This window comes from Suillus plorans (genome assembly GCF_016647745.1).
Source record: "Suillus plorans strain S12 chromosome Unknown HD556scaffold_11, whole genome shotgun sequence".
Classification (NCBI taxonomy): Eukaryota; Fungi; Basidiomycota; class Agaricomycetes; order Boletales; family Suillaceae; genus Suillus; species Suillus plorans.
This window is the reverse complement of record NW_024537395.1, coordinates 612,721-640,261: the sequence shown is the minus strand read 5'-3', so window position 1 is coordinate 640,261 and position 27,541 is coordinate 612,721. Positions and strand designations below refer to the sequence as shown.

The 27,541-nt window shown below is 47.4% G+C and overlaps 7 protein-coding genes across 7 annotated transcripts; 6 read left to right on the top strand and 1 right to left on the bottom strand.

The window, feature by feature from the left end:
- Positions 1 to 3,953: 3,953 nt before the first annotated feature.
- On the top strand, positions 3,954 to 4,764 carry HD556DRAFT_1231581 (uncharacterized protein; the record flags this gene model as incomplete). The annotated part of the gene is made up of 2 exons (XM_041297440.1): positions 3,954 to 4,181; positions 4,228 to 4,764. Coding segments are annotated over 2 exons (765 nt in total), but the record flags the coding sequence as incomplete, so codon positions are not given.
- A 2,350-nt stretch (positions 4,765 to 7,114) lies between these two features.
- HD556DRAFT_1458271 (uncharacterized protein) lies at positions 7,115 to 7,837 on the top strand (the record flags this gene model as incomplete). The annotated part of the gene is made up of 3 exons (XM_041308173.1): positions 7,115 to 7,253; positions 7,309 to 7,713; positions 7,761 to 7,837. 3 exons carry the CDS (start codon positions 7,115 to 7,117, stop codon positions 7,835 to 7,837), a joined length of 621 nt encoding a protein of 206 aa, XP_041163821.1.
- Positions 7,838 to 8,178: 341 nt separating this feature from the next.
- Positions 8,179 to 10,319, top strand: HD556DRAFT_1458269 (uncharacterized protein; the record flags this gene model as incomplete). The annotated part of the gene is made up of 9 exons (XM_041308172.1): positions 8,179 to 8,263; positions 8,285 to 8,342; positions 8,391 to 8,436; positions 8,490 to 8,618; positions 8,724 to 8,838; positions 9,203 to 9,286; positions 9,475 to 9,676; positions 9,775 to 10,099; positions 10,155 to 10,319. The coding sequence occupies exons 1-9, from the start codon at positions 8,200 to 8,202 to the stop codon at positions 10,317 to 10,319; spliced, it is 1,188 nt and encodes a 395-aa protein (XP_041163820.1). The 5' UTR covers positions 8,179 to 8,199.
- A 1,867-nt stretch (positions 10,320 to 12,186) lies between these two features.
- On the top strand, positions 12,187 to 13,363 carry HD556DRAFT_1347764 (uncharacterized protein). Its single transcript, XM_041302292.1, has one exon. The coding sequence runs from the start codon at positions 12,445 to 12,447 to the stop codon at positions 12,952 to 12,954; it is 510 nt and encodes a 169-aa protein (XP_041163819.1). The 5' UTR covers positions 12,187 to 12,444; the 3' UTR covers positions 12,955 to 13,363.
- A 7,070-nt stretch (positions 13,364 to 20,433) lies between these two features.
- On the top strand, positions 20,434 to 22,281 carry HD556DRAFT_1231600 (carbohydrate-binding module family 21 protein; the record flags this gene model as incomplete). The annotated part of the gene is made up of 2 exons (XM_041297446.1): positions 20,434 to 21,914; positions 21,966 to 22,281. 2 exons carry the CDS (start codon positions 20,434 to 20,436, stop codon positions 22,279 to 22,281), a joined length of 1,797 nt encoding a protein of 598 aa, XP_041163818.1.
- Positions 22,282 to 22,615: 334 nt separating this feature from the next.
- HD556DRAFT_1347729 (WD40-repeat-containing domain protein) lies at positions 22,616 to 24,826 on the bottom strand. The gene is made up of 7 exons (XM_041302291.1): positions 24,446 to 24,826; positions 24,328 to 24,396; positions 24,166 to 24,270; positions 23,770 to 24,115; positions 23,596 to 23,716; positions 23,397 to 23,548; positions 22,616 to 23,350 (listed from the first exon to the last, which is right to left on the bottom strand). Exons 1-7 carry the CDS (start codon positions 24,707 to 24,709, stop codon positions 22,671 to 22,673), a joined length of 1,737 nt encoding a protein of 578 aa, XP_041163817.1. The 5' UTR covers positions 24,710 to 24,826; the 3' UTR covers positions 22,616 to 22,670.
- Positions 24,827 to 24,829: 3 nt separating this feature from the next.
- Positions 24,830 to 26,232, top strand: HD556DRAFT_1347726 (histone H3). Its single transcript, XM_041302290.1, has 6 exons — positions 24,830 to 25,115; positions 25,410 to 25,487; positions 25,543 to 25,695; positions 25,754 to 25,808; positions 25,865 to 25,928; positions 25,983 to 26,232. The coding sequence occupies exons 1-6, from the start codon at positions 25,101 to 25,103 to the stop codon at positions 26,032 to 26,034; spliced, it is 417 nt and encodes a 138-aa protein (XP_041163816.1). The 5' UTR covers positions 24,830 to 25,100; the 3' UTR covers positions 26,035 to 26,232.
- The last annotated feature ends 1,309 nt before the right edge of the window (positions 26,233 to 27,541 follow it).

Sequence of the window (27,541 nt, the reverse complement as noted above, 5' to 3'; positions counted from 1 at the left end):
ATTTTTACGTACTCAGCTGATTATCCTGAAAAGTGTGTTCCTTCCGGATTGTTCAACCATGTCGAATCGCTGATCAATCTACAGAGTTTTGATCGCGACTATTAAGGACATGGGTTTGTGTCCCTGCCCTCGATGTCTTACACCAAAAAGTTCATTTAGTTTTCTTGGGCTCGCGAGGGACATGAAAAGCCGAATAAGTAATTTACGAGTATATGTCATGGCGAAGGTCGTGAAGGCTCGCGAGTTCATCTCTAGTGGAAGCACTGTTGACGGTGCAAAGGTCGAGGATAGTCTTGGAGAGGGCTCTTGGGTACCTGTCCTGGTAAGCGCAGCTACTTCCTTACAATTTTATAATTGACTATACACTATTTTATGATAGAATGTGTTTGTCCAGAAGCTCGGACCATTCAGCCTTGATCCATTCCGCATGCTTACCGTCGACTTCATGCATGAGTGCGAATTGGGCACTTGGAAAGCATTATTCTCGCACCTTATTAGGCTGCTTTATGCCATCCCTGGGGGTAGTCAGCTTGTCGCGACCCTCGACGAGAGGTACGAGGAGTTCATATGGACTCGTATTGTGCACCTGTTGAAATCACTAACTCCCAATCTTACTGCAGATTTCGACACATCCCAACATTTGGTAATGGCGTAATCCGCAAGTTTTCAAACAATACCTCTGAGATGAAGCGATTGGCAGCACGTGACTTTGAGGACATCTTGCAGGTTTGCGAGTCGTGTGTTTTCTATCTACGATTCGCTAAAATGTTCTCAGTGTGCGATTCCGGTTTTCGAAGGGTTGTTTCCCGCCGAACATGATGCGGTAGTACAGTCTCTTCTGTATCAATTTGCACAGTGGCACGCGCTCGCCAAGCTCAGAATTCACTCGGAGTCTACGGTTGCTTTTCTCGAGGAAACATTTAAGAAACTATCTCAGAAGCTCCGCAAGTTCCAAGTTTACACCTGCGCCGTATTCAATACTGTGGAATTGCCCAAAGAAAAGGCAGCCCGTCAGCGAAAGGCCGCCGAATGCTCAGATACTAATAATACCTCTGCAAGATCAAGTGGGGCGAGGCCAAAAAAATTCAATTTGGCTACCTACAAGTTTCACGCGATGGGAGACTACGTAAGAACCATCAGGCTCTTTGGGACTACAGACTCTTTCACTACTCAAATCGTAAGTACTATCTGCCTTCACAATATGTACCTGAATTCAAGTCTGGCCAGGGGGAGCTCGCTCATAGAGCCCTCAAGTCATTTTATCCGCTGACGAGCAAGTCAGATACCCCTGCGCAATTAGCCAGGCACGAGCGTAGACGTCGTGCATTACGGCGGGTGGAAGAAGCAGGAGGTATATCTTTATCTAGCAATCAATCACGAGCCGACGCCCCCCCATCGACATCCTTCGGAGAACATCACCATATCGCAGCTAATAGGAATAATCCAATACAGCTTTTCGCGTTTCTCCGAGAGCACGATGGTGATCCGGCTATCAAGGTAGAAGTAGCATCACGCACCCCGTACTTTACTCACAACAGTTGTCAGAATTTCCTGCCAAAATTGAAGGACCATATCCTCTATAGATTGGGTGAGCTAGACGTCAGCTATTGTGACCACACCTTTACGGAGGAGGAACGTAACACCGTGATCATCCCTAACAACACAATATACTCGGTCCAGACCATGCAAGTGCACTATACGACTTACGACTTGAGGCGTGAATACGATACCATCAACCCCCGGACCCACGGCGATGTTATGGTACTATCAGGGGAGGCAGCGCCTAGCCACCCGTACTGGTATGCCCGTGTATTGGGTATATACCACCTCGAAGTATGGCTCAACAACGGGGATCAACCTGTGAAGCGGCACATCGACGTTCTGTGGGTTAGATGGATGGCGGCCTTGCGAAACCATAAATCTGGCATGAAGCATACTCGCCTTCCGAAGATTGCATTTGTGGAGGAATTGGACTTGGATGCGTTCGGTTTCCTTGATCCGGGGCAAGTCATTCGAGGAGCCCATCTCATTCCTGTGTTTGCCTCGAAACGTGGTACAAGCGCGCTTCGCCATGGAAAATCATTGGCACGTCCGATGGGGGAGCTCGACGACTGGGAGGAACACTATGTTGGGATGTAAGTGTGCATATCTTTTTCCCTGGCACCTTAATTCTCAAACTTTTGAGCAAGATTTGTTGATAGGGATATGTTTGTGCGTTACACTCACTTCGGTATTGGACATTCAGCCATGCTTCGGAAGATTGCTCAGGACACTCTCGGCTCTCATTCAGTGACAAGGGCCGACACCATGCACGTTGTCGACAGCGAGGAGGGTGAGGATAATGTCGAGGGTCTTGAAGAATGCGAGGATGTGCCAGAGGATGATGACATCGGGGGTCTTGAAGAATCCGGTGACGAGCTTAGTGATGAGGAGTTCGAGGAAGAAGACAGTGAAGAGTGTAGGGATGATTCGGAGGATGACGACTTCGACGATGGTTTTTGTTTCTAGAACTCCCTCCAAAACGCGTACTCCATCGCTCCAATTTCACTCGCTCAAGCTGTCAAAGCTAAGTGTTGGCTTCAAAATTGAACTGCACACATGTCGGTTGCGAATCGTCCAGCCTGATCATTAGCTTTTTCTCTACCTTTCCTTCAAGTTCAAGGTTGAGCCATGCAAGAGTCGGTTCCCGATCACAAACTTGAGTAGACCATTGCCTCTGTACGGTAAGGTCAAATATGATTATTTGATGATCGATGGCAGAATTACGCTGATGGGTGTTCTGGGTTGGCCCCGTGCGCTTCCTTTTATTCCTTCACACTTTGACAACCTGGGTCACACCTTCCACATCGATAACCACAACTATAAGACACCCTTCCTCACCGTCCATGGCGACGATCTAATCACTCTGCTCGTTGTCTGCCACCTTTTCATGCGCTTCATCTGCTGTCGCTTCGTTGCCCATGTTACTCATCGCTGTCACATTCATCGCCCACACCATCTACCCTATCTCTATCATTCGCAATCACTCATAGCACATGAACACACCTCTTTGCCAGCTTGTTTTTTGATTGTAGCCATTTCAGCAATCACTATCTCACGCTACCTCCCACGATCGTCCATACCACATTCATAACATTATACGACTATTGATGTCCCATTTCTAGTCTTAGCCGTCCCACATACTTGTTTGCAATTACCCCGCGCACCATTTTACCAATCTGATGTCCATAGCTTCCACTCCTCCGTCCATCCAAAGCTTCGAAGAGAACCTCCTCAATCGTTCGTTGCTCGATTCCCTCGAAGCCCAAGGAAACGCAGAACCCATTCATCCATCTCCGCAACCTGTTGTGTCTCACTCAAACTCTAACTCTGGTTCAGGAGCACCATCACCTGAAGCGCAGTTTTATATCCCACCTATGAATAAGCCTGATTTCCCCAACAATATCGATTTCAACGCCAACCACAAGAACGATCGTTTACTCCGCACTTCCCATAATTTTCATCTCCTCCCGGAGTACCGCTCAGACGACATCTCCGTCAAGCAGAGTATTGCGAGTAAGCCTTCAAACGACTTCGGCACTGGGTCGTTAAGGTCGTCTTTGAACGCCTATAGCAGAATCAGTGGTGGCAATTCTTCTAGTGCTGGTGTCACCGACTTATATCGCCTGCGTCAGCCAGATGGTCTCCCATCGCAACCTTATTCAAACACAAACGCGATATTTCGTTCCCATCAGCCCTTAAATTTGCAGCACCAACTCTCTCAACAATCTCAGCAGAGTACTTTTAGGTCTGTCGCATTCGAGTCGCATAGCGGGTACGATTTCAGAACCAGCTCTCCGCTAGGAGGCAATAAGGTTCCTCAACAAATTTCTTCCTTGGACCCGTTCCTCCAAGCGCATTCCTCTGAGGGCCAACAACAATCACAGATCCACGACGCTTATCATCCACTGTCGCACAGTAACTCTGGTTCTCAGATACCTTACCTGAATGGCATACACCTTCAAAGCCAGATGCCTTATGGTCTCCACTTACAGTCTAATGGTGGCGCTGCAGCAGTGTCAGCAAGGCCCATGGGTAACGTTGGGCAGATGAATTTAAACGTCGAGTCGCAGAGTGTTAATAGTGGACGGCCAGAAGAGATCTCGACCATCTTTGTGGTTGGATTTCCTGATGACATGCAGGTATGTGTCAAGCCACGTCCCGCAACTTCTGACAGCTTGTGTGTAGGAGCGCGAGTTCCAGAATATGTTTACGTTCTCCTCCGGCTTTGAAGCTGCGATACTCACGATCCCAAACAAGGAGTACACGGTGTATGGGTCGGTCAGTGCCATGACTTCGACAACTCCATCTGGTCTCCCTCTCCGTGGAGGTACCTATGCTGGCTATCAAGGAGGGGTTGTGATTGATTATGGACGAGATGGTTCAGCGACCTCCTGGCCACCCCACGCCATGCCGTTAGATGAGCCTTCGCACTTCAAAGTGGGACGAGGGTTAGGTGGCCAGCTACCTCGAAAGCAGATAATAGGTTTTGCCAAGTTTCGTACTCGTCAGGAGGCGCTTGAGGCGAGAGATCTGCTTCAGGGCCGCCGTGTCGACAACGAGAAAGGTGCAATTCTGAAGGCCAAAATGGCAAAGAAGGACTTGCACACCAAGCGAGGCATTGGTATGGGTGCCACGACATCCGGAGGTGGCGGAAGTGTTTATCTCATTGGGTGTACAATACTAACCAATGCTGGTACCGGCGCATCCTTGGTTCAACAATAATATGGCTACTCAAGATCACCCCCCCCCCTTCCATGGTTCTTCTCACCACCTCCCTCATCCACGAACTTCGGTATCGCACCTGCGTCGTCTGTTGACAATGCGATCGCCTCCCCTCGTGGCTTGCATGCCTTTGGGCTGCCTTCACATTCCTTCACTTCTCATTAATCGCATGGTTTAGAGCCCACTTTTTCGGACTGTCAACTTCGCCGTCGCCTCCAATTTTGTTTTCCCCGTTTCGCAACCATAAATCGTAATTCTCCATCCTACATACTCACAATCTGTTTTCCTCTTCATTTCTGCGTTCGTATCATTCGCTCCCACAGATTCAACTATCCTATTGCTTGTATGTCAACCTGCTGATATTTCTAACATACTAGTCTACCACTTACTGTTTTAGGTACCTTTGAGTTCTTGTCCCTGTATCAGTGAATTCATGAGTCCGTGATATGGTAGTCATGAGACCTATAGACCGATACAATTTTCACGTTCATCGCATATTTCGACTTTGCATACCACCTGTTGTTTGAACTTCGGGTTACCGCCCCAGCATTTTCTCGACATTCTCATCTACACGCGTTCCATACGCTCGTTATGTATTATAATAATGTATACTTATTAAGTTAGTAGTGCTTTTGATGTTGGGTTACGGTCACAGCTAGTCAATGATACCATCGCCGGGTGTGCAAGGAGCGTGTGTGAATTATGTTTGCTTGTATATTATTGTTTGTGCTGCGATCGCACGCCGATGAACGTTTAATCGACTACACTACCGATGGTACTCTGCATCTACCCTCAGGTGCTTTACGCTAGGCAAATGCAGCCATCCTCCACCATCTGTAGTTAAAGCCACTTCATGATTACGATAGCATGTGCAGGCTCAGCAGGATTGCTTGCGCCGGATCGATCTACATCCCTCACTGATAGTTCTTGGTTCGTTTGCAGATGCATAGTAGCGATGGGATCGTCGGGTAATCTTATCGTGACTACTCTATAATTGTTTGACTTATCCAAGTTTTTTCTTCAACCCTCACCAACAGGCCATACCATCACCCAGATTGTTAACATCAGCAAGCATGATGAACAGCTCGCAAGTGGCCTCTCAAACAATCACATCAAGATTCGTTGATTTGACAGGGCTTCATATCATAGGTGAGACTTTCAAACTTTTCTATGCTCAAGGCTCTGATGCATAAACTAGTCTGAAAACTGGGATCAGAGACTCTCAGAACCAACCATGGTGGTGCGCACTGGCTTGTAAGCTCATCTATCAATCGGGAAATACCCCAAAGGTGTAAAGGTTGGAAAAAAGGCTTGTGAATACCTACTCTGGAAGCGCGGCGGATGCACTCCCTGGGGGTGCTCAGCTTCGGGTGAAAGACACGTGGAGCTAATGAAGAGTATCTCTGCCAGCTAACTAGTTATCACCTTCGTCAATTGTCTTGGTTTAGCGAAAGACATGACAAACCGCATAGCCAGCGGTCGAGTATATGTTACAACACAAGTTATCATTGTTCGGGAGTTCATCTATGGATCAGGAAGTTATGTAGACGGTAGAAAAGTTGAAGACACCCTCAGAGAAGGCTTGCGGGTTGCTATTCTGGTAGGTGCGATGGGCTCCGTACTGGTCATGATTAGCTCAAACCGGCATTCACAGAATCGATTTGTAGAAAAGCTTGGACCACTAGGCCTTGACCTATTTCGCATGCTTGTGGTGAACCTCATCCCATCCTCGGGGACCACGGATTCCTTTACTACCCAAATTGTATGTATCGTCTAATTCCACTAGTACGAACTTGACGTTCATGTGCAGGGCGAGCTTGCACACTGAGCTCTGAGCTCTGAAAGTGTTCTAATCACTGACCAGCTCTAAATATCCCAGTGCAGGTGCCGCATGCTTTGGTGGGTTGCAGATGCGTGCTTTGGCGGGTTCCCGCATCGTATGCCGTTCTTTAGACCAACCGTTTGCACCATAGGAGAAACTTGAAATCTCCTTTGACAACCCCGAAGAGATGCACGACTTGATATACCGCTATGCAGAGGGCCTACAATAGGTTATGCACTACTATTACAGTGGGATCGCCTCATGGGGCTGGTTTTACAATTACCATTACGCACCACGGATATCTGGTACTTTTTGCATTCTCTGTCCTCATTGCACTACGTTCACGATTTCTCCAAGATTTATGCGGCCTTGGTGACATGTTGTTCGCATTCGAGCTGGGTAAACCTTTCCCTTTCAAACAACTGATGGGCGTCCTCCCACCCGCAAGCATGGATCACATTCCATTAGCATATTAAGTACGTTCAGTAGCCCTGTGTCGTGCATTAGACTAATCACTCATAGGATCTAATGTACGACCCAAATTCACCGATATTGGATTTCTACCCCCTCAAATTCGAGCAAGACCTAAATCGGAAGAAGCAAGAATGGCAAGCGATCGTTAAGATTCCCTTCATTGATGAGCAGCAGCTGTTACAAGCAATGCATTGTGAGTGACAAGTTCCACTTTTTGGCTGTAGTTTGTCATCACTCCATGTGTGCAGCCCGAGAACATAGGTCCGCCGCAATGACTTTGGAATCAGTACTAAATCTTTCTTCAATCCTGGAGAATCCACAGTCTAACCTTCATAGTTGCCAGACTTCTTCCCTCCCATATATTATTGCACGTGCAAGATGGAATCCTTCGATTTACCAACTCTTGATGGACTCCATCTCGTCTCTGGACTATGTGAAGGTGCATTCCTCGGTGCGGAAGCCCTCGCTGGATACATACGAGAAGTTGGTAATCGTACCTGGCACCCCGGAAAAGGCTGTTTCAAATCTGCATTCCCACCAGGGCTTAAGCCATTGGAAAGGCAAAGCTGAGCGGATTGAGACGATATATTCAAAGAAATGTGGAGTGATCACTAGTGACGTCGATGTCCTAGTGCACACCCGTCTGCTAAAAGGTGCGTGCTGGTATTTTATGGATGTTCGTTTTTACACATTCGTGCAGATTTGAAACGCTTGGAATCAGGCGCATCAGTTAAGGACTACGAAGGACCCGAAAAAGAACTTGAACAAGCTGTCTAGATGGTCATCTAAGAAGATCCCAGATTCCTCGAGAAGGATGCTCCACCTCTGTCGGAGGAATTTCCTGATGGAACGAACATTTTCTTCCTGGGCGAACATGTGTATGGTACGGCTGCCCAGGTATCTTCAACTACCGACAGTGCTTTGTCTGTTGTCTTGGCAGTATGTCGCAATGCCTACCACGATTTATCTTTCTAAATAACATCGTAGTTCTTCCCTTCAGATAAAACGGAGAACAACAAATTCAAGGCTATTGTCGAGAGCTGTGTTTCCCAGTACTACTTGCCATCGTACAAACCAGCTTCTGCAATCGGAATGTCGCCCAGAGCAGCTCTCTAAGATCTAAGATCACATCTAGCTTCATGGTTCTCGCCTCTCATCATCAAAAGAACAATCTTGGATTAAGCATCAAGTTCGAGCTTGAAGGTTATTGACTACTCGCGGAAGACTGGTCGCTATTTGGGAGTTTAGCGAGAAGGCAGTTGTCCTCATTCGTGAATATAAGGTTGGTCCTATCGAAATCGCATTTGAATTAATATTCAGTCCTTTACAGGACAAATTCCCAGAAATCTTCGCGATTCTGGACCAAGGAGGCGACGGTAAGATGTTAGACTGGCTCAACAATTCCTTGATCTCAACTCCAGGATAATAGATATGGCCCGCGATACGGACATCTTTGACTCACGCTGATGCTAGGGTCAAGGAAGTAAAGCCGTGGCTCAAATTGAAGGGGGTCCGAGATCTCGAGCCAGTTTCCCTCTTCTCGGAAAACTTAGCGAAGGTATATCAGAATTACCATTTGTACTGAATCGTGTTTCACTCAAAGCTGCCTTTAGAGCACTGTCAAAAAAATCGAACAGGTTGCTGATGACATCGATAAAAACAGGTCCAAAGCGACAATCAAGAAAGCTATTGTGAAGAACATCCCTCGCCACGCAGTTCTGAAACCATTGCACGCTATCTATCGACTTTAGAACCAGCACTTTGCTTTGGGAGACAGGGTGACTATTTGTTAGCTTGAACGCAGTCGATTGTGTTGGTTGGGGGGAGGTGGGATGGCTAACGGATGTTCTCAATTGGGTTTGTGTCCATATTGATATTGACACTGACCATTAATCCGACCGCCCTTTCCAAAATTTCAACACATTCAACAGCCCACGCCGCCATCTCGACACAACACCAATCCTTCTCCCCGAGTCCGTTTGTGCTGACTGCGAGATCTCTGCCCTCTCCCTTTTCTTCTCCCTCTCCCTCTCCCTTTTGCTCTCTCTCTCTCGTTTCCTCATCTTCTCCCCCTCCCTATCCCTCTCCCTATCCCTCTCCCTCCTCTCGGCTACTATCTTCCTCCCGCGATCGATACTGCAGCAACGCTGATCCACCCTCAGAGTCAGGTGCACAATCAGATACCACGATGGACCTCTTACCTCATCTTGAGGCGCCATCGTACAGGTAAGTCTTTCGGTTATGATTCGATGTTGAGATATTGATTTCTGCACGATACGATGCAGAGTGGTGAAATCGATAACGTCGATTTCCTTTTTCGGCGTGGGGCTTGTTTCGAAGTCCACCGCACCGTCTCCCGGACCTATTTCAACCTATCTCAACCGTTTACTGTTTTCAAAATCTTATCGATACAGTTATGCGCAACTACTCCATATACGCTTGCACTGTCACCATTCGTATTGTCGTATGCTTCGCGATCCTTGCCTTCGCATTCAAGTTCGACTTCCCCCCCTTCATGGTCCTGATCATTGCCCTGCTGAATGACGGTACTATCAAGACACTCTCAGCTGACCGTATTTTGCCCTCAATGACACCTGATTCTTGGGACTCGCTGAGGTCTTCGCGTATGCCGTCGCTTATGGTATCTATTTGACTGCCTCGACGTAAGTAATACTTTTTTTCACATCGCTGTCGAACTAAATCATATCCTGTAGTGTGGCTCTGGTCACCATCATCCTGGAGACTATGTTCTTCTATGACAAATTTGGTGTCACCTTCAATGGGAATCCATCTCCTTCTGGTTCCAATGATTATCAGCTCCACATGATCGTCTACCTCCAAGTTGCTATCATCTCGCAAGCGTTGACCCTTGTCACCCGTTCGCACGGTTTCTTCTTCATGGAGCGCCCTTCTGTTGCTCTCTTCGGAGTATTCTGCGTTGCGCAGCTCGTGTCTTCGATTATCGCCGCCTACGCCAATTTCGGCTTCACGCAGATCCAGGCAATTTCAGGTGGATGGATTGGTATTGTGTGGGTTTGGGTACGTATATCTATCGAGCCTTTTTCTGTGCCTTTGCTCACTCATGAATCCCTAGAACATCGTTTGGTTTGCCCCTCTCGACTGGATCAAATTCGCAATGAAGGCCACTGTTATCAAGAAGCTTCGCCAACATCACGAGGCGGCACAAGCGGCACAGGCCATCACTGGTGTCCCCATCACTTGCACCCAATCTCACGCTGCGTCGATCCACGAATCGTAGTTATAGTAAGCATTGGCGTTCGTGTTTCTTTGATCTTGAACTTTTTCTCCAGTGACGTCGTGATTTGATTTGCGCTTATCCCTTATTGATACTTTTGTTTGCTCATAGCCTCTTCCAATGTCACTTAGTCTAGTGCGATCGCGAGGTGTGCAACTGTATTTCTCATGAAAGGACCAACCCAAAAGTGCGGCAAATTCTATTTGACGATATAGATGTAGTCTGGTTGTCATTTTGTTGTGAGTAACATGTGAATCACCAACAACTGGAGTCAAGGAGGCGGAAAATAGGAACCAGGCAGTGCCAGGTGCCAGGCTCCGCCAGCATGATCTACATCATAAGTGCGCTTAGATTTGTTGGTCATTGCCAAAGCGGCTTTCCATTAAAATGGCTTGGATGACCTTGAAACTGAAACTATGTATAAGAAAAAATAAGAATAAGCTTGCAAGTTGACGCCATTCGACTACTGTGTCTTATTTGCTGGAATGTCGCTATACTTGAACCTTGTCATTGTAGTCACGTGGTCTAAACATGTGCTGGTCATTGCCAAGGCGGCTTTCCACTAAAATGGCTTGGATGACCTTGAAACTGAAACTATGCATAAGAAAAAATAAGAATAAGTTTGCAAGTTGACGCCATTCGACTACTGTGTCTTATTTGCTGGAATGTCGCTATACTTGAACCTTGTCATTGTAGTCACGTGGTCTAAACATGTGCTGGTCATTGCCAAGGCGGCTTTCCACTAAAATGGCTTGGATGACCTTGAAACTGAAACTATGCATAAGAAAAAATAAGAATAAGTTTGCAAGTTGACGCCATTCGACTACTGTGTCTTATTTGCTGGAATGTCGCTATACTTGAACCTTGTCATTGTAGTCACGTGGTCTGAACATTTGCTGGTCATTGCCAAAGCGGCTTTCCACTAAAATGGCTTGGATGGCCTTGAACCTGAAGCATATACGAGACAAACTGAGAATGGACTTGCAGGGTGAGGGTGCTGGACTATTGTATCTTACTTGCTATGATGTCGCTATACTTCAACCTTGTCATTGACGCATCTTCTAAGTCTAGATTTGCACGGATCAATGGTCATTTATGAACAACACAAATTTCTTCTAGAATACATAGATATATTTGGCAAAAGCGTAATTGTATCGGTCTATAGGTCTCATGACTACCATATCACGGACTCATGAATTCACTGATGCTGGGCTGACTGATTCTGAGTAACGATGGCGGAAGCTTTCTGAAGAACTGATCGGCGACAATTCGCGAGTCCATTGATTATAAATACTTCACAGCCACTGGAGGCCTCTTGCTAAGAATGACTCATAATCTCTGCGCAGGTCCTGTACTAAATATGAGGGAGTTGTGAGGGAGCATCTCAACTTTGGTACTGCAGCGTTGGCGGAGTCGTTGCAGGTTCAAATGAAGAAGTGATGAATCAGAGGACAGGATGAGAGATCGGGAATTCGAGCAAGCGTTCTGTAGTGACAAACAAAGAGAATTTTTTGATGCTTGCCGGCAGGTTGCAACTGTGATACGTTGGTCGTAATCCATTATGCATTTGTTGGCCCCAATAGATTGATCGATTAAGGTTTATTCGAGGCGAAATGCATTTGCGACAGAAAGCATCGCGGCACGTCTCCCTAATGTAGCAATATTCATGATATGATGTCGTGAGCAGCAAGGGTCACCATTTCGGTTTAACTTATAAGTTCAAATTCACCGCCCTATGGCACCAGGGAGGAGTTAATATTATGTGTGAACAACTGAGACCATGACCATATAAAAATCACACCAGCCTCCTCAGTTCCTATCAACTTATTCTCCTCTATTAGCTCGGTACACCATGAGTCTATTGAAGATCCCCTTCATATTAGTTTCTGCCATTGGGATTCATGTCTCGTTCACTTCTCCTTCTCCCCCACCGTCATCTAAAGAGAAGGTGGTGCCCTCGTTATTCGAATTCATCATTGGATGGTGTTTGAAACTTCGCGGTTTGGAGTTGATGAAGGTGGGTCGCTCCTCAACATCCGAGTCGGTCATTGACTTTATTAATTTGTGGATAATATAATAGATCGGCGCGTGGGGGGTATCGTCTGCTGAAGTGGCTAACATCTTGGCCATGTATATAGCGCCCTCGCACGATATGGAGGGCATCAATGGTGCTAGAGCTGTGCAGCTTTTGCGCGTTCTTCGCCCTACACCGATCACCCCCACATTCCTTGTCGCCAGTATTGCCATCGCGATTGGTGGTGCACTAAGGCTTTATTGTATGGCAATGTTAGGAAAGCTTTGGAGCTTCCAGCTCAGCATCAGAAAAGAGCATAAACTTGTGACAAGCGGACCGTACTCGGTGGTGCGCCACCCAAGTTACACCGGTCTCCTTCTCCAAAGTGCTGGGATCGCTGTCATGTACGGAAGTCAAGAATCGTGGATGAGACAGTCTGGGATTTTACCAGTGCCTTTCGTTGAAGTGTTAGTGACTGGCGCTTTATTGTTTACCGCATTCAGCGTTTGGACCTCCCTCAGCCGACCTGCAGTGGAGGACCAGATGTTGCAGCGCGCTCTGGGAGAAGACTGGGAGAATTGGGCAAAGAAAGTGAGGTACCGGCTTGTTCCTGGGGTCTATTGATTACATACATTATACCAGTCGCTATGCGCGTATCTCTTTGTTGGAAAACAACCGGTCAACACAGTACATGATTTTCTTTCTATTCAACTTAGACACTCCTTTTACTATGCCAAGCGGATTTAACATATTAAACAAACGGTGATTGTAAACGCACCAAGCAGAGATATACCTGCTTGCCCCACTTCGACAACACAAAGACGGCTTGGACGCTGAGTGAGGTTGAGAGCGGTAAATTAAGGACATTCGGCTGATGAGTATATTTAACATGAACTCAAAGGCATTGTGGGATGTGATTCGGCTTCGCTGTCAATGTTGAGTTGAGATCAGAAGGAAAGTGAGGAAAGGCGAACAGCGAGGAATGTGTCTGGATGGAACGCCGAAAGCCTTGAAGCTTTGAGCTTGCGGAAGTTCACCACGAAAGCCAAACAATAACAAATACGTCCATGTCACTCAGTAGTGCTTGACTAGCACTATTCCAATGTTCATTTCAATAAACATATTTTCTCGCATTCAAGGTACCAATCTCTCATTGCACAATAAACTGGAGTAACTTGGGTTCACATTGAGGCTGTTGTCTGTTCTTTGTGTATGCTCCAAAATTGCAGGTGCCACGTCAACTTCTTCTATCTCAAAATAACATCCTTCATACACGGATTCAAACAGACTGACTCGAGACCAGTAGCATACTTATTTGCTCACAGGACACGCGGCTTCCGTTTTTCTGAGCACCTAGTTTGCATTGTGCTACCAATGTTCCCTCGTCTTTTCAGTTTGAACGACCATGATCAGATGGGCCAGGTGTCGTTGCCTCGGGTATTATCCGTACGTATCCCTCTTAAAACCATGCCATCAGTATCTCGTATGCTATTTTCGCTAAAAATTCCATGCTCATGTTTAGAGGGCCGTTGGTGTGCTTACTAGGCAGACACCTACCCCGTTCTTTATGATACCGACAAGTTAACTTACTGAACTTGTATTCCATGTTGTCATGCATACCAGCCTTGCGAGACGGGTAGTTGCGACAAGGGTAGCTCAGCAATTGAACAAAAGGCGAACTCGAGGGAGTAGCCGTGCCAATCCACGTTATTCTTGATCTTGCAAAGTCATCGTCATCGAGACAGGTGATATGGGGTGTTTCAATAGATCAAAAAGCCATTGACCTGGCATCCTCATTGTCAAGGTGATAGATAGGCTTGAGATAGGCCGCATGTTTTTGCTCGGTATAAAACTTTCTCCGAGTATAGTGTCAACCCTGATGAGAACAGGTATAAAATCAACGTGGTTGAGTTTAAAAGACCTCAAGGACGACCACCTCTTGTTGCAGTGAGTAACCCTCTTATGTCACACTACGCATTTCATTGAACCAACATATAATATCTTCTAAGACTTTGTTATAGAAACTTCGCGCACAGTGCGGCACACTGCACAATCAAACTTTTGTCGGTGTGTAATTTCCTAGAACGGTGGCATTATATGCTGAAGCATGATAATCATACCAGATACTATGAAGCTCGTTCGAATTGTTTACCTCACAATTCTTACCGCTGCTAGTGCCACTGCTGCTAGTGGTGCTACTGAGGTCTTGACCGCAGATTCTCCTGAAGGAACTGTGGGATGCTTCCGGCCGTGCACTGCTCAGCCACCTTCGAGCTGCCCGCCAGGGACATCGCCTTACAAGCGGCCGCACGACACGTGCTGGGTGTGCTGCTACCCTAGTTGAACTTGAGGTCAATCCGGTTACATTTGCTCTCAATACATGTCAAATGTGTGTCCTGTACCGTTTTACGCCAAGATTGAATATTTAGCACGGATAACATTTCTCGGTGAAGCACAAACAGAGCGCAGTTGACTCTCTTTTAACCAATCTTGCTCGACAACTGCGCTGCGTTCAGAGATGGCCGACGGTCGTGCATTGATCCGAAGCCATGGTCCACATAGTGAAGCGTAGTTGGCGTAGTCACCATTTCTGTCAGGAACGCCATTACCACAAATCCACGAGAAGGAACTACCGCTCTCGCATCCAAAAGCACTCGTTTGTACCTTTTCTTCCTGTCACTCTCTATTGTCTCAAACCGCACACAAGCGTCAGCCATGTCATCTGCCTGACTTTAATACAATATCTCGTTTAAAATCTGACAACTTGTATTAACTGGCAGACAATTAATGTTATACCGGAAGATTCGGAACGAGAATAGGATGTGTGAATGTCCCTGAGCGTAAATTATACATGGTGGACACTACATACAGTATTCTACTTTATCGCCTGCGGCTGGTCTATCTGCTGTCTATGCTTTATGCTTCATGGCGGCGGCGTTTGATTAGAGTGGCACAATGCGATTGCTTCCCTTTCCTCTGCTTCTTTTTCCCGCTCTCCTTTGGAAAGGTGACGTCTCCGAAAATGTGTGCCAGTCCTTTTCGAGCGTGCGATGTACTTCAGCGTTGCTCTTATACCCTTTCAATGTGGCACTGGCACGGTCCTACTTTATCTCTTAGTGCGTCTCGTTGTCGAGTGAATGTGGGGTAGACGAGCAGGAAGTGGTGAACGGATTTTCTCATGTGCATTATATTTTGGGTTGGCGATTTTGAAATTCGGCGGAGATATTTGTTCAGGGAGATTAGTAGCTTGTGAAAGACGATCGATGAGTAATGCTTTCCTGGTAGGGTTTCGATCTTGCTTGCGAACTTTTTCGACGGGGCTGATTGATCAATAGAGGAGGTGAGCGTATCTTGGTGATTTGCGTATGATGTTGGCTGCCTCGTCTTTGATTTTCTGGCACAGAAGTGCTACTTTAGCGCTGTTTTGCTTCGTGGAAGCATTCTGATCCGCGGACTCATTTCCCTCGTAGCCTGGGGTCCATCTGATAATATGTTAAGAACGAGTATCAAATTCCAAAAGATACCTCATTATCTCTGCACAGCGGCCGCAGAACCACTGACCTACTAATGGCATAGACGAATTGCAGGTACTATAGATAAGGAAGCGACGAGTGAGTGAAAGAAAAATGACGTGGGATATCGACCGATTAAAATGAGGACTATTGACAAGAATGACCACCACCATCTCAACTTTGGCAGAGTCATTGCAGGTTCAAATGATGAAGCGATGAATGAGAGGACGGGATGAGACCGGGGATTTGAGCGAGCGTTCTGTGGTGACAAAGAAGAGAATTGTTTGATACTTGCCGGCAGGTTATGACACGTTGGTCGTAATCGATTGAATACGCTCCTACATGTTATACCAAAATTTCTGCCAAATAGATCAGTTATGCCCATAGGTATTCGCAGGATATAAAAGCTGACCGTCCTCCTACAGTGTTCCCTCATCCTCAGAGACATCATTCGAGGATTAAACCACATGACTCACCTGCGCCTGCGCGCCTTAGGGTGAAGGTTTGATCTGCCAGATTCCAGTTTAAAATCGAGCCAGCAGCTCGAGGGGCACGTCGCGACAGTGAGTCATGTTTCTGCTCTCGCTTTGGTATCATGGTTGATGGTGCAATACCTAGTTTGACTCGGAGCCAATCAGTACAGTTACTTTTGAACAAATTTTCGTAGTCCTCGAGCGATGTGCATTGTGGATGTTTGAATTTATCCAAGAACGATCAGTCTTGCTTGTGGTCCACTAAGCTTTTCATCGAGCGAGCGTTGGATGGCGTGCAAGGGTGGGCGGCGCATCAATGACCTGTGAACAGATTATATTGGTATTCAAGGCAGACTGAGCACCGTAATAATCGACGTAAACCTGTAAGAAAAATGCACAAGCACAGGTGCATCATGAAGCCATGTATGGACCCAGCCTGAGACGGAAATGAAAGTACTGGCCTCCTTGATGCTAGCTGACATATTGTTCCAACAGAGCACAAATGCACTTGCTGGTTGAGTCACACTGCTGATCATGCCATAGTGAACGTGACTCATCAGGATAGGTGGGCCACCAGGCGAGGATTGGCCAGTGCTAAATACGGACGATTTATGGAGCGCAGGAAGAAAGTTTGCCCTTGCAAAAGGTTATAACTGGATGTTACATTCAAGTTGAGTTTCAATTAAACAACTTGAAGTTGAATCAACGTTTCGCACTCAGTTCAGGCCTTGCAGCAAGCTCAGTCACTTGTCTATACAAGCAACTGTTAGATGTACCTATTGAAAATATAGGCTACACCGTGAAAAGAGAACGCCGAAGTCATGGCGGTGAGAGACATGCGGAGTACATGTAGAGTTCAAGTAGACGCGAATTGCTTCCGCGGGATCAAACGTTATCGGATATATCCACTACGACGACGTTAACTATTGCAGGATAGACCTTCATTAGAATCATCCATTCACAACTGGCCACCAACAGTTCTGTGAACTCTTGTGATTGGGAACAAGCTTACCTCTCCTTACCTACAAACAAGAGTCCCATAAGCATAGGCGGCTGTTACAAATCGATGTTATCAATTTCATCTATTTTTGTAACCGCTAGTAATCACATTCAGTTGAGAAGTCGTCATTGAGTTTGAGTGAATGACCTGACAATCGAGAAAATGTGCAAATGAATGTGGCTCAAGTTCTGCTTCGCTAGTTTTTCCCTGGGAAAAGATCAGCAGACCCGTCATATTCGGTCATTGTTTGAGTTGTCATTGCAAAGCTCACCGCTTATCGTAGATAGTCTTTAAAAGTTCGACGAAAAGCCATAAAATTGCGATGAAGTTAACCGGTTCGCCGAGTTCGAGGACCTCGCAGATACGTTGCTAAAGATGAGACCCTAGATCATAACGTCTCCAAAGATCACGAAATTACGCCATTATGAGACAGGGTCGGTGGAACCATGGACTTCGAGACTGGAAGTTCCACGGGCGAATCACTTGTCGGGAAACCATCCCGACAAGCAAAAGAATACTCCGAAGATGATCCATGGCGGGTCCCTTGATTGGCACCACGAGTGCGGACGACCCTTGACGTCGGTATGATTTCATCGACCTTGATTGTGCACTCTTGATTCCATAACCTTCGGGACTTCTGCGCCCACAAGCAGGATGAGGAACTGATGGGAAAGAAGTTTGACCGAGCACTGAAAGAATACTTATCTTTAACAGCATGCTCATTGCTTTACGAACGTGGCTATGAAGATCATAGAGAAAAAGGAAAAAGTACATCTATTTCTGATGACTCCACGCGGGGGAAGGGCATCGAGGGTATTGACGTGTTAGTCCAACTACGGGATATCGTAGCTAGAGTTGTGGTTTAAAGCTTCCAGATGACACGCCGAGTGGAGCTGCCCTATATTTGAATTTGGCAGTGCCACGACTGCAAGATCAAGAAAGTCAGTAGCTGATGGTGCATAACTTTGTGTGCCAGGAAGCCATTCAAACGGCTTCGGATATGTCAGATCAATTGATCCAGTCAACGAGCCACCCAGTCCCCGCGGGTCCCCGCAAATCTGTAGCATAGGCGACGTTTGAGAATCAACCACAGCGCTGGGTTAGTCACCGCAAGAAAGTCCGCGATGGTTTAGCGTCGTGCTGACTTGCCAATTTGAGTAGTTCCCAAACTCCCACTGATCAGTGGGGCAGACGTGAAGGTACAATTCCGGGAAATCGACATGGACTCGGAATTCTTGCTGTCCGCTGGTTGAAGATGAGAGACTTTATATTGAACTGGTTCATGCCGCAAACGAGATTGTAGGCCAGTCACATAAAACCCTTTGAGATCGAGGAGGAATGGTAAAACTTTCGAGTTTGCTTATCTCGGCAGATAAGTGTGCTGGGAGTCAATTGTTCCTTCTCAAGATGTTCCGTTTACTAGTGCCGTGCGTACTTATTATTGGGAGCCCAGGATTGTGGCGGAAAGGTACCGTACGCATCATGATTGGGCGTTAAGAGACCCATCATTCGAAACTGACAGAGAACATCACGGTGTCAGTGAACAGCGAAAACGTCGCTAGGTCTTTTCGTGGCCCAAAGGTTTAGTGACTAAAGTTGTTATCTATCAAATTTTCGTTTCATTCCGAACCGCACAGATTGACTTACCACACGCTGTCACACTCTGTGGTGGTGAATGGCGTTGCTGTTGAAAAAGTTCTTCAAAGATGCTACTCACCTTCCGGTCCTACTAGAGGATAGCCGGTGACGTGTCTGAACCATTAGGGATTTCGGTGCCTATCCTCTCCATGTTTCTGTTGAGCTTATCTCAGGACAAGACTTACTGAAAATGGAACCTCCAGCGCTAGCGGTAGTCATCTGGGATTGGTGCAGCATGACGCCATGCGAGGTCAAGATTTACGGAAGAAAGCCGACCAGTCCGAATTTTGAAGATAGAATGTTCTTACCACCAATAGCATTGCGTAAAGAAGGACTCGGATCTGAGTTGGACGGTGACCAAACGAAATGACAGATAACAAGTGGAGACAGCTTATCTTTCGCACGTGTGTTCTCAATTCCGTAACGTTGCTGAGTCGTCCTTCCTTCTCAAATTTTTTCATCATATATAATCGTATCGCCATGACAGAATTCGCCCATCAACCTATACAGGTTACACATACGTTCATTCGCCTCCATACCCATACTAGAGTTCACCAGCACCTGTCTTCAATCCTCAATCCATTGCGTCATAGTCAGTTCTGAACTTTTAACTCAAATATGTGACCGGACTCACCTGGCGAATGGAACTTCATCCAGTCTCACCTTAGAAATCAGTCACCGACAGTGTCCAAACCAGTTTCACCTATAATTACACCGAGATCACTGCTACCTACCAGTGACGTCAGTTTCCGTGGGGCAAACTTTTATTCTGGCCCTCATCTTAACCTCATGTCTCAGTCTCTCTAAATCGCTGCGGGTTAATAGACACCGTATTTTTATTCAAACAAAAGCAAGTTCACATCTCCGTATCACTGCAACGTAGTCTAACTTCTCGAAACAGGTCAACAGCTTTTGTCCTTGGGTTTCTTCTATCGTTCATCCTTTGGCTTGCAAGATGTCTCAGCCACGAATTTTATTCCCTAATGCCGATCCACAAATTTTGCAGAATGATAGTGTCGAAGGGCATCTTTTGCCCTTGCAACGAATGTCACTTTTAGGTCATGGTCCGTGGTCTGAGTCCGCCATGACGGACTTTTTCGACGCGAGCGTCCTTGACAACGGCAAGAGCCTCGTCGATCCAACCATGGTTCAATCATCCATACGCTTTCCTTCCGCTGATATTTATCAATACGACTCGTCCAGTTCCACCTCCTCCACCTCTTCCGCACCTTCTGACGAGTCACACATCGTTATATCGCGTCCCCGACGAGTCCGTGGGCACAACTCCAATCCATCATCTCCCACTATCAAGGCCAGGCACCATTCGAGTCCTCGCACACACCAAGCGGACAAAAAGGGTGCTCAGCTGCCGGAGCTCAGTGATGCATCTGATGTTGACACGGTGCGGTTGGCGCAGGCACCATTTGACAATGCTGGCAGTGTAAAGCCCAGGGCACAGACTCGTCAATTTTCTGCGGAAATGCGCTCCAGCTCTCTTCCCCAATTCAACTCACTCGTTGAGTCCCAGTCCGCCACGAACCTATCCACACAGACGCGATTCATTCGAAATAAGTCTGGCCAGCCTATCAAACCATCGCTCAAGCACGCGAAGCTTCCCAGCCTGTCAATTCCAATGGGCGGCGCGATTGTGCAGAGTGAGCCCACGACACCTACCCTTTCGAAGGCGGTGCACTTCGATGCCAAGCTTGAGCATGTCAAACTGTTTCTCTCGAAGCAAAAGCCTCTCGCAGTGTCGCGAGATCGTGACCTAGCCACCGATACCAGTGGTACAGAGAGTGATTTACCCTCATTCGTCCGTGGTTCACCAGACGACTTCGCCGAGAAACAGATTGAGCTTCAGATTCGCAACATGCCGTCCACCCCGTCAAAAGATGCGGACGTGGTACTGCAAGGACTCACTTTATCCCAACACGATAAGACCATCACCGGGCGAGTTCGAGTGCGCAATATCGCATTCGAAAAATGGGTTGCTGCCCGGTTCACCCTGGATTTGTGGCAGACAACGAGTGAAGTTACCGCCCACTATGTGGAATCCGTGAACGGTGGCACGTTTGACATTTTCATGTTCACGATAAGGTTGCATGACATGTGGTCGCGTATCGAGGAGAAGACGATGTTTATTGCCTTGCGGTATACTACCGCAGGCACACAGTTCTGGGACAACAACAACGGTGCAAATTACATGCTCAAGTTCGTCGGGAAGCTTGTGGCGCGGAAGGCACCCGTTGTCGCAGGGTTTTCCTTGGGGGCTTCGGGGCTCAAAGTCGAGTCGGCAAGAATGGATACGGATTCTCCTCAGGTTTCTCCTTCACCGCGCTCTTCCTTGCCATTGATGCCAGAAACGCTTATACCAGCGAGGTACAATATAGGCTCTGCGCGTAACGTAGCTCAAGACAGGGGCCTTCCTCCCCTATCGTCTCCAGCTGTACGGACCCCCACGTATCCCACAGAGCTCTCCAGTGCTTGGCCGAAGAACACTTCTTATCGCGTCGATAAGATGCCTCCACGTCATACTCGATCCGTTACTATAGGGTCATCTAGGGATCTGGAGAAGCACGAGCAGGCGCACCTTGCGCAGTCGGAATCTCTAAACCTCGAAGCCCCCTTTTCACGCGCAGCACGCGAACGCAACCATCATCGCGGCTATTTAGACAGATCAATGGGTGGCACACCGCGTAAAACCCTTCCAGGTCCTGCTCTTCTGAGTCCCTTTAAGGAGCAGACCCCTACTCGCAACAGTGATCCCGCGCAAGGACATCCATCCCTCTTTAGCAGGTTTACTGCTCAGAGTATGGCTCGGATGAATAGCGCGAGCTCCACTGCTTCTGGGTCTGACTCGAGTTCCCTGGCTACTCCGCTTACGTCTGCGGGACCCAGCACACCCATTTCTTCGGACGACAAGCCTTCTATTAATGATAATTATAGCCAATTTCTTAACCGGTAGGTCCAGGTCCTGAGTAATCCGAACTCAAAGCTAACGCCCTTTCACAGATTCTGCTTCTTCACCGGCTCTGGCTCACTGACAGACTACTCCCCTGATTCAATCCCCCGTTCGCAATCGGCATCCAATGTAGAAGCGTTATTGTGCTCTTCTCCTCACGAATTATCTTCTCCCTTGCGCGATACTGCTTTCAATGGCCCTCGCTCTTGTAGCTTGGATAGCGTCTCCACTTGCCAAAGTGGCCCGACTACTCCACGCGGGAATTCAATGCTCGATTGCCCCACGCCAGTGGTCCACTGTGAGTGTCTTCTCCGAGAGACCGGCTGGCATCACACTCACTCCCCCACAGAACTTATAATCCTATAGACTAACGACCCTGGTTTTTACACTGCAATTCATGACATCCACGACTCGAAATGAAACGAACTTTATTTATTTTGTGGCAGTCATATCACAACTTGTACATTAGGGCACTTTCATATTTCCTTGCACAGGGCTTCCTCGCATCGTACAGTCATTTTCATCTTTCTTGTTTATCTTTTCAGCTATCTCATATGCTATCGTTATTGACCTTCCTAGGATGCATTTCCGCGTTGTAGTGCTCCTGATACATATTGATTTTTGATGAAGTAATCACCGTACCATAGAACGCGTCATGTCAGCTCTTACATTCCAATACAACTGTCTTCGAGCTCTCAATTTGTGGTGACCATATTTGAGGGAGATGGCGCATAGATACAGATAATCTCATCATGTCAGTACCGCCCTCTACGAGCACCGTTGGGATTATATCCCCTTCCGCGACCTGTCCACCCACCCCTGCGGTTCCCCCAATCCTCACCTCTCGACTCACCTCTCGAATCAGCCGTCCACATCTCTTCCTGACCAGGAAGCGGACCACTCTGTTTCGGAGCGACGGCCGAAGGACCTGCGCCACCTCCAAGATTATCCGATGTTCCAAATCCAGGAATAAAGTCATCCGATCCCATCGGATCGTCGCCCGAAAACGGCGCGCGCTGGGTATAACTATTATCTCCCAAGCCAACCGCCGTGTCCTCGTCTTTGCCCCACCACTTATTCGTACCACCATAGCTGAACCCGGGGACCATCGCGTCGTCCTCGTCGTCCTGCCCGCTCATGTCTATAATTTCTGGGGGCTTCTCGCCGCCGCCGGAGAACACTGATGTTGCGTCTCCAGGGCGCTCGCGCGACCAGAAACGCGTGGTGTGGTCATTTGATGCGGTCACGAAGAGATGGCCCATGGGGTGGAAGGCCATTGACCAGATGTTGGAATCGTGCGCTTGCGATAGCGTGGCGCGGGGCTGTGTGACGGATTGCATGTTCGTTGGTTCTGGGCCGCCGAGGTCCCAGTGGAGCACGGCGCCCTCGGAGCCGCCAGACACAAGTATCGGGTGCACGGGGTGCCATGTCACGGCTATGGATTGTTAGTGTGCGGTCGAGTGAAATTAGGCAAAGCTTACAGCAGACTTCTTTCTTGTGGCCTCTAAGGATGCGGAATTCTTTCATGGCGCGGATGTCGAAGACGCGAACCGTTTGATCACGGGAGGCGCTTGCTACAAGGTTGCCGTTGGGAGACCATGCCAGGCCTTGTATTGTATTTTTGTGCTGATGCCTAAGTCACTCGTTAATGATGGCAATGAATTGTTTTGGTGCACTTACAGTGTTGAAAGAACCGCTCCAGTTCGCGGGTCCCAGAATTTTATTTGGTTATCTTTGCTTCCAGATACTAGAAGACCTTTGCTAGGATGCCACTCAACGCACTTGACATCCCACCCATGTCCTAGCAATAAAATCAACGGACCAAACCACGAAACGATGAATAAATCTTTCTACCTGTAAGAACACTTTCTTCCCGACTCTCTTCGAACGACCATATTCGGATAGTTGAATCATCGCTTGCCGTTGCAAAGCGGCGATCATCTGGGCTGAAGCTCAAGCCTCGGATAGCCTCACGATGGCCAGCCCACGCAGTCAAGTTGTTCATATTCGGCTGGAAATACTTAATTATTCCATTCTGATCTGCCGAAGCTAGGAATGAGCCAGAGTGTGTGAACTGGAAGGCGCGGACGGCGGAATCGTGGGCTTGGAGAATAGTCTCGAAATTGAATGTGAGACCGTTCCAGAGGGTAAATTCTCCGCTTGTTGACCCTGTCAGTACTCGTCGTCCTTCTGGAGTCCACTAAATTAATGTTTGAGAGATTTAAAAGAAACGTCAACGGTGGTACGGACTGTAACGACATTGACTGGACAACGAATCTTGTTAGTCGAGGTGTGAATAAATTTGGTGCACAAGGACGTCGAAGAGTTTCCAGGATATGCAATTGGTGGGAGCAGCTATACACAAGGAACATTTCTTCAGCAGCTATGCGCCACGGAAAGAAAAACTCGCACGTCAATAACGAAGGGAGGAGCAGGTCTCATGGAGGGGACATATGTCGAATTAGGTCGGTGTTTGCGTAGCTACACTGGATTAGACGTATAATCGTGTAATGATCAAGTTGCTACATACAATATTCCACCTGCCCATACCCGCATTAAAATCAACAGTCCGCCGAGGTCTTGTCTTCTTTACGGCTTTCCCATCTTGCAACTGTCTTGCAGCAGCCATTTCTTGCTCAAGAACTCTTGCATCGTCCATAGGAGGTGGTTGAGGATCAGAGAGATACCGTTTAGGTGTCCATTCTAGATGAGGATGTGAAGGTGGACGCGGAATTGAGCTCGAGGGTAACAGCATTGGTATTGATGTATCCATGCTGAGCATTGGCAGCACCATCAAGTCCTGGTGCTATTTTCGCGTTTCGAGCAAATGGGAGACTTATGTAGTAGCACGATCAGTAGCTGAAGCTATGAAGTATGATTGACTTTGCATTAATGAAATACTTGAAACTTGAATGCGCGCTTGTTTACATCTGTTTGTCAACACTCATGACGACAGTTCCGCTATTGACTCCGCCCCTGCCATGAGACTGTCACAGCGAAGTGCGCACTGACCACAAGCACTGCAAAGCAGAGTCAGAAATGCCAGCAAAAAAAATCCTCCAGCTGGCTTAAGGAGAGAGGATGTGTTGATATATTTTCCCCCACTCTCTTTCTTCCCAACTACCATCATCTCGGTGATCTTCGAGTTCAAATCTCAAATTCTAACTTACCCCACAAATTATCAAATGGCTCGTACTAAGGTATGTAGATACTGTTCTACTCTATTGTATAAAATTTTGTGAGGGGAGGGGGACATGATTGTCGTCCCGAGTGGGGGGGAGTATGAGAAGGAGGTGTTCCCAAGCGCCGGGTGCTGTGGCGTAAGACCTGTGTTTGGTGATTTTCTTTCGCAAAGAAGGCACCACGGAGGTTTGAAACTACGCATTCTGTTCCATCCGCATCTTCCAACCTCCGGAAGTCCCTCTCGTGCCCCGATGGAACTTCTAATGTTGTAACATATGTTTCTAACGACTTTCCTTTTTTGGTAACTTCAGCAAACCGCCCGCAAGTCGACAGGAGGCAAGGCTCCTCGCAAACAACTCGCTACCAAGCAGACTAGAAAGAGTATTGCGGTTAGTATTTACTATCATATACTGTGAACTCTCATTAATTTACTCGTCATCGTAGGCCGCCGCCACTGGAGGTGTGAAGAAGCCTCATCGCTTCAGACCTGGCACAGTCGCCCTCCGTGAAATCAGGAGGTACCAGAAATCCACCGAGCTGCTCATCCGCAAGCTCCCCTTCCAGAGGCTCGTGCGAGAGATTGCCCAGGACTTCAAGGTATGCCCATATTTCCCTTGCATGTAACACAAACGCTGACATTGCTAACCACTTGCAGACCGATCTTCGCTTCCAGTCGTCCGCTGTTCTTGCCCTGCAAGAGGCTAGCGAGGGTAAGTAGATGCATCATTGGACTGTCACTCAAGCTCATCCATGTTTGCTTGTGCAGCTTATCTAGTATCTCTCTTTGAGGATACCAATCTGGCTGCCATTCACGCCAAGAGGGTCACCATGTAAGCTTACTCCTCCAAGTTACTAGTAGTTTAATTGCTCACACATTTTCGTAGTCAGCCCAAGGATCTCGCTCTCGCACGCCGTCTCCGGGGCGAACGTTCCTAATCTACCAAATCACTCAACTGAGTGTTAATCTTGATTCATACGTGTTTCGTAGAAATGCCTGTATTCACCACTCTTGCTTCGTTTAAATGTGTTTGTGCTAAGTATATGATCTACATGTAGTACTATATATCTCGTTACTTATGAATGTACAAGACCACGATTCAAGCCTTCATGGAATACCTACAGGCTGGACTAAACTGCGATGATTCGACGTTAAGATGTTACAGCGGCTCACAGGTGCTCCAGAATGGTAGGTGCAGCTGGACGGATCATTATGCATTATGTCTTGGCCAGCCAGCGCGACCTGCTACGACATCCGACTGCGCGTATTACACCCTTTCGGAAGCTACTTATTGACGAGTATATTCTTGCTCTATTTAATACTGACATTACAAATTGTACACACAATTATAGTGGCATTTTACTAGTACTATTTGTGCAAAAGACTCCATGAAGTGGTCTCCAGCGCAAGCCCGCTGAGCTCTGAGCGTTCATTATTCTCAGCATCTCTTCGCAGTTCTAACCCCGAGTACTTAACTATACACGCCTACCCTCGTGCCCTGACTGTTTCACGTTACCCTTATCGCTCCACACTCACACCCTCAGATGCGAGGCGCGGGTCGATGGACTGTTTATACAGGAAGTCCACTACATCACTATTTAATATCAGCATAATATGGTACAGAACCACGCGTGAATAATAAACGATTTTTCTTGCAGAAAAGAGTGGCTCATAAGAGGTTGCTGGAACTGGAAGGGTCGACGGAGCAGGCAGAGGGGTGCCAGAGGTCTCGAGGGTCACAAATGTCCGCTGGGGCCCTGGCCCAATGCGTTTCTGAAGCAAGGATTATGTCTAAATGAAGCTAGTGTTGTCAATTTCGAAGTTGGAACGTACAAATATTAGCATATGTACCCGCAGTTACCCTAAATGTCGAGACTCAAATTGCCGAGTTCACGGAGTTCTTCAGGAATAGGCCAGTTCCGACTCCCGCCTTCCTGCAGACTCGCCGCCATGAATAATATAGAGACAGAGCAATTGGGTCCATGTCCGCAACGTTGCAACCCCTAGTAAAATAAACTAGTGAATAAACTGTTATTGAGTAGGGTTATGTAATCATATGAGCCGCGTATTTTCACATCCGCATCCCTAAATCACTTTTGTTTTCAATAAGCTATCATACTGAAATCATGTCCAAGGTCCTTCTACCGGTAGCCGTGTTTTCAATTCCACCACCATGACACCGCATGTACAACAGATCACCACCTCCTCAATTCGAGCAATGGCTTACTGTGGGCCACTGTGACTTCGGTGATGCGGCCTGACTTTTCGTCCAGTAGCATGAAGCTAATCAACCGATCGACCGACGGTCAATGATTGATGGCGCTTACCATGGCTCCCCGCCCAGATTCGATCGACTCGGATGAATTGAAACTGGCACTGCAAGCACGATGTCATTCTTCTTATGTGTGGTATTACTACCTATCCGTTTGGTTCAGTACCGGCTAT

Excerpts from the sequence above, each read along its gene's own strand:
- HD556DRAFT_1347764 (XM_041302292.1), top strand. The coding sequence starts at position 12,445 with ATGTATATAGCGCCCTCGCACGATATGGAGGGCATCAATGGTGCTAGA.
- HD556DRAFT_1347729 (XM_041302291.1), bottom strand. The coding sequence starts at position 24,709 with ATGGTGCTGCCAATGCTCAGCATGGATACATCAATACCAATGCTGTTA. Across the intron at positions 24,397-24,445 it reads GTATGGGCAGGTGGAATATT|CTACGCAAACACCGACCTAA; the intron begins GTATGTAGCAAC and ends AATCCAGTGTAG. Across the intron at positions 24,271-24,327 it reads CTCCTCCCTTCGTTATTGAC|CTGCTCCCACCAATTGCATA; the intron begins GTGCGAGTTTTT and ends CCTTGTGTATAG.
- HD556DRAFT_1347726 (XM_041302290.1), top strand. Across the intron at positions 25,809-25,864 it reads CCTGCAAGAGGCTAGCGAGG|CTTATCTAGTATCTCTCTTT; the intron begins GTAAGTAGATGC and ends TTGCTTGTGCAG. Across the intron at positions 25,929-25,982 it reads CACGCCAAGAGGGTCACCAT|TCAGCCCAAGGATCTCGCTC; the intron begins GTAAGCTTACTC and ends ACATTTTCGTAG.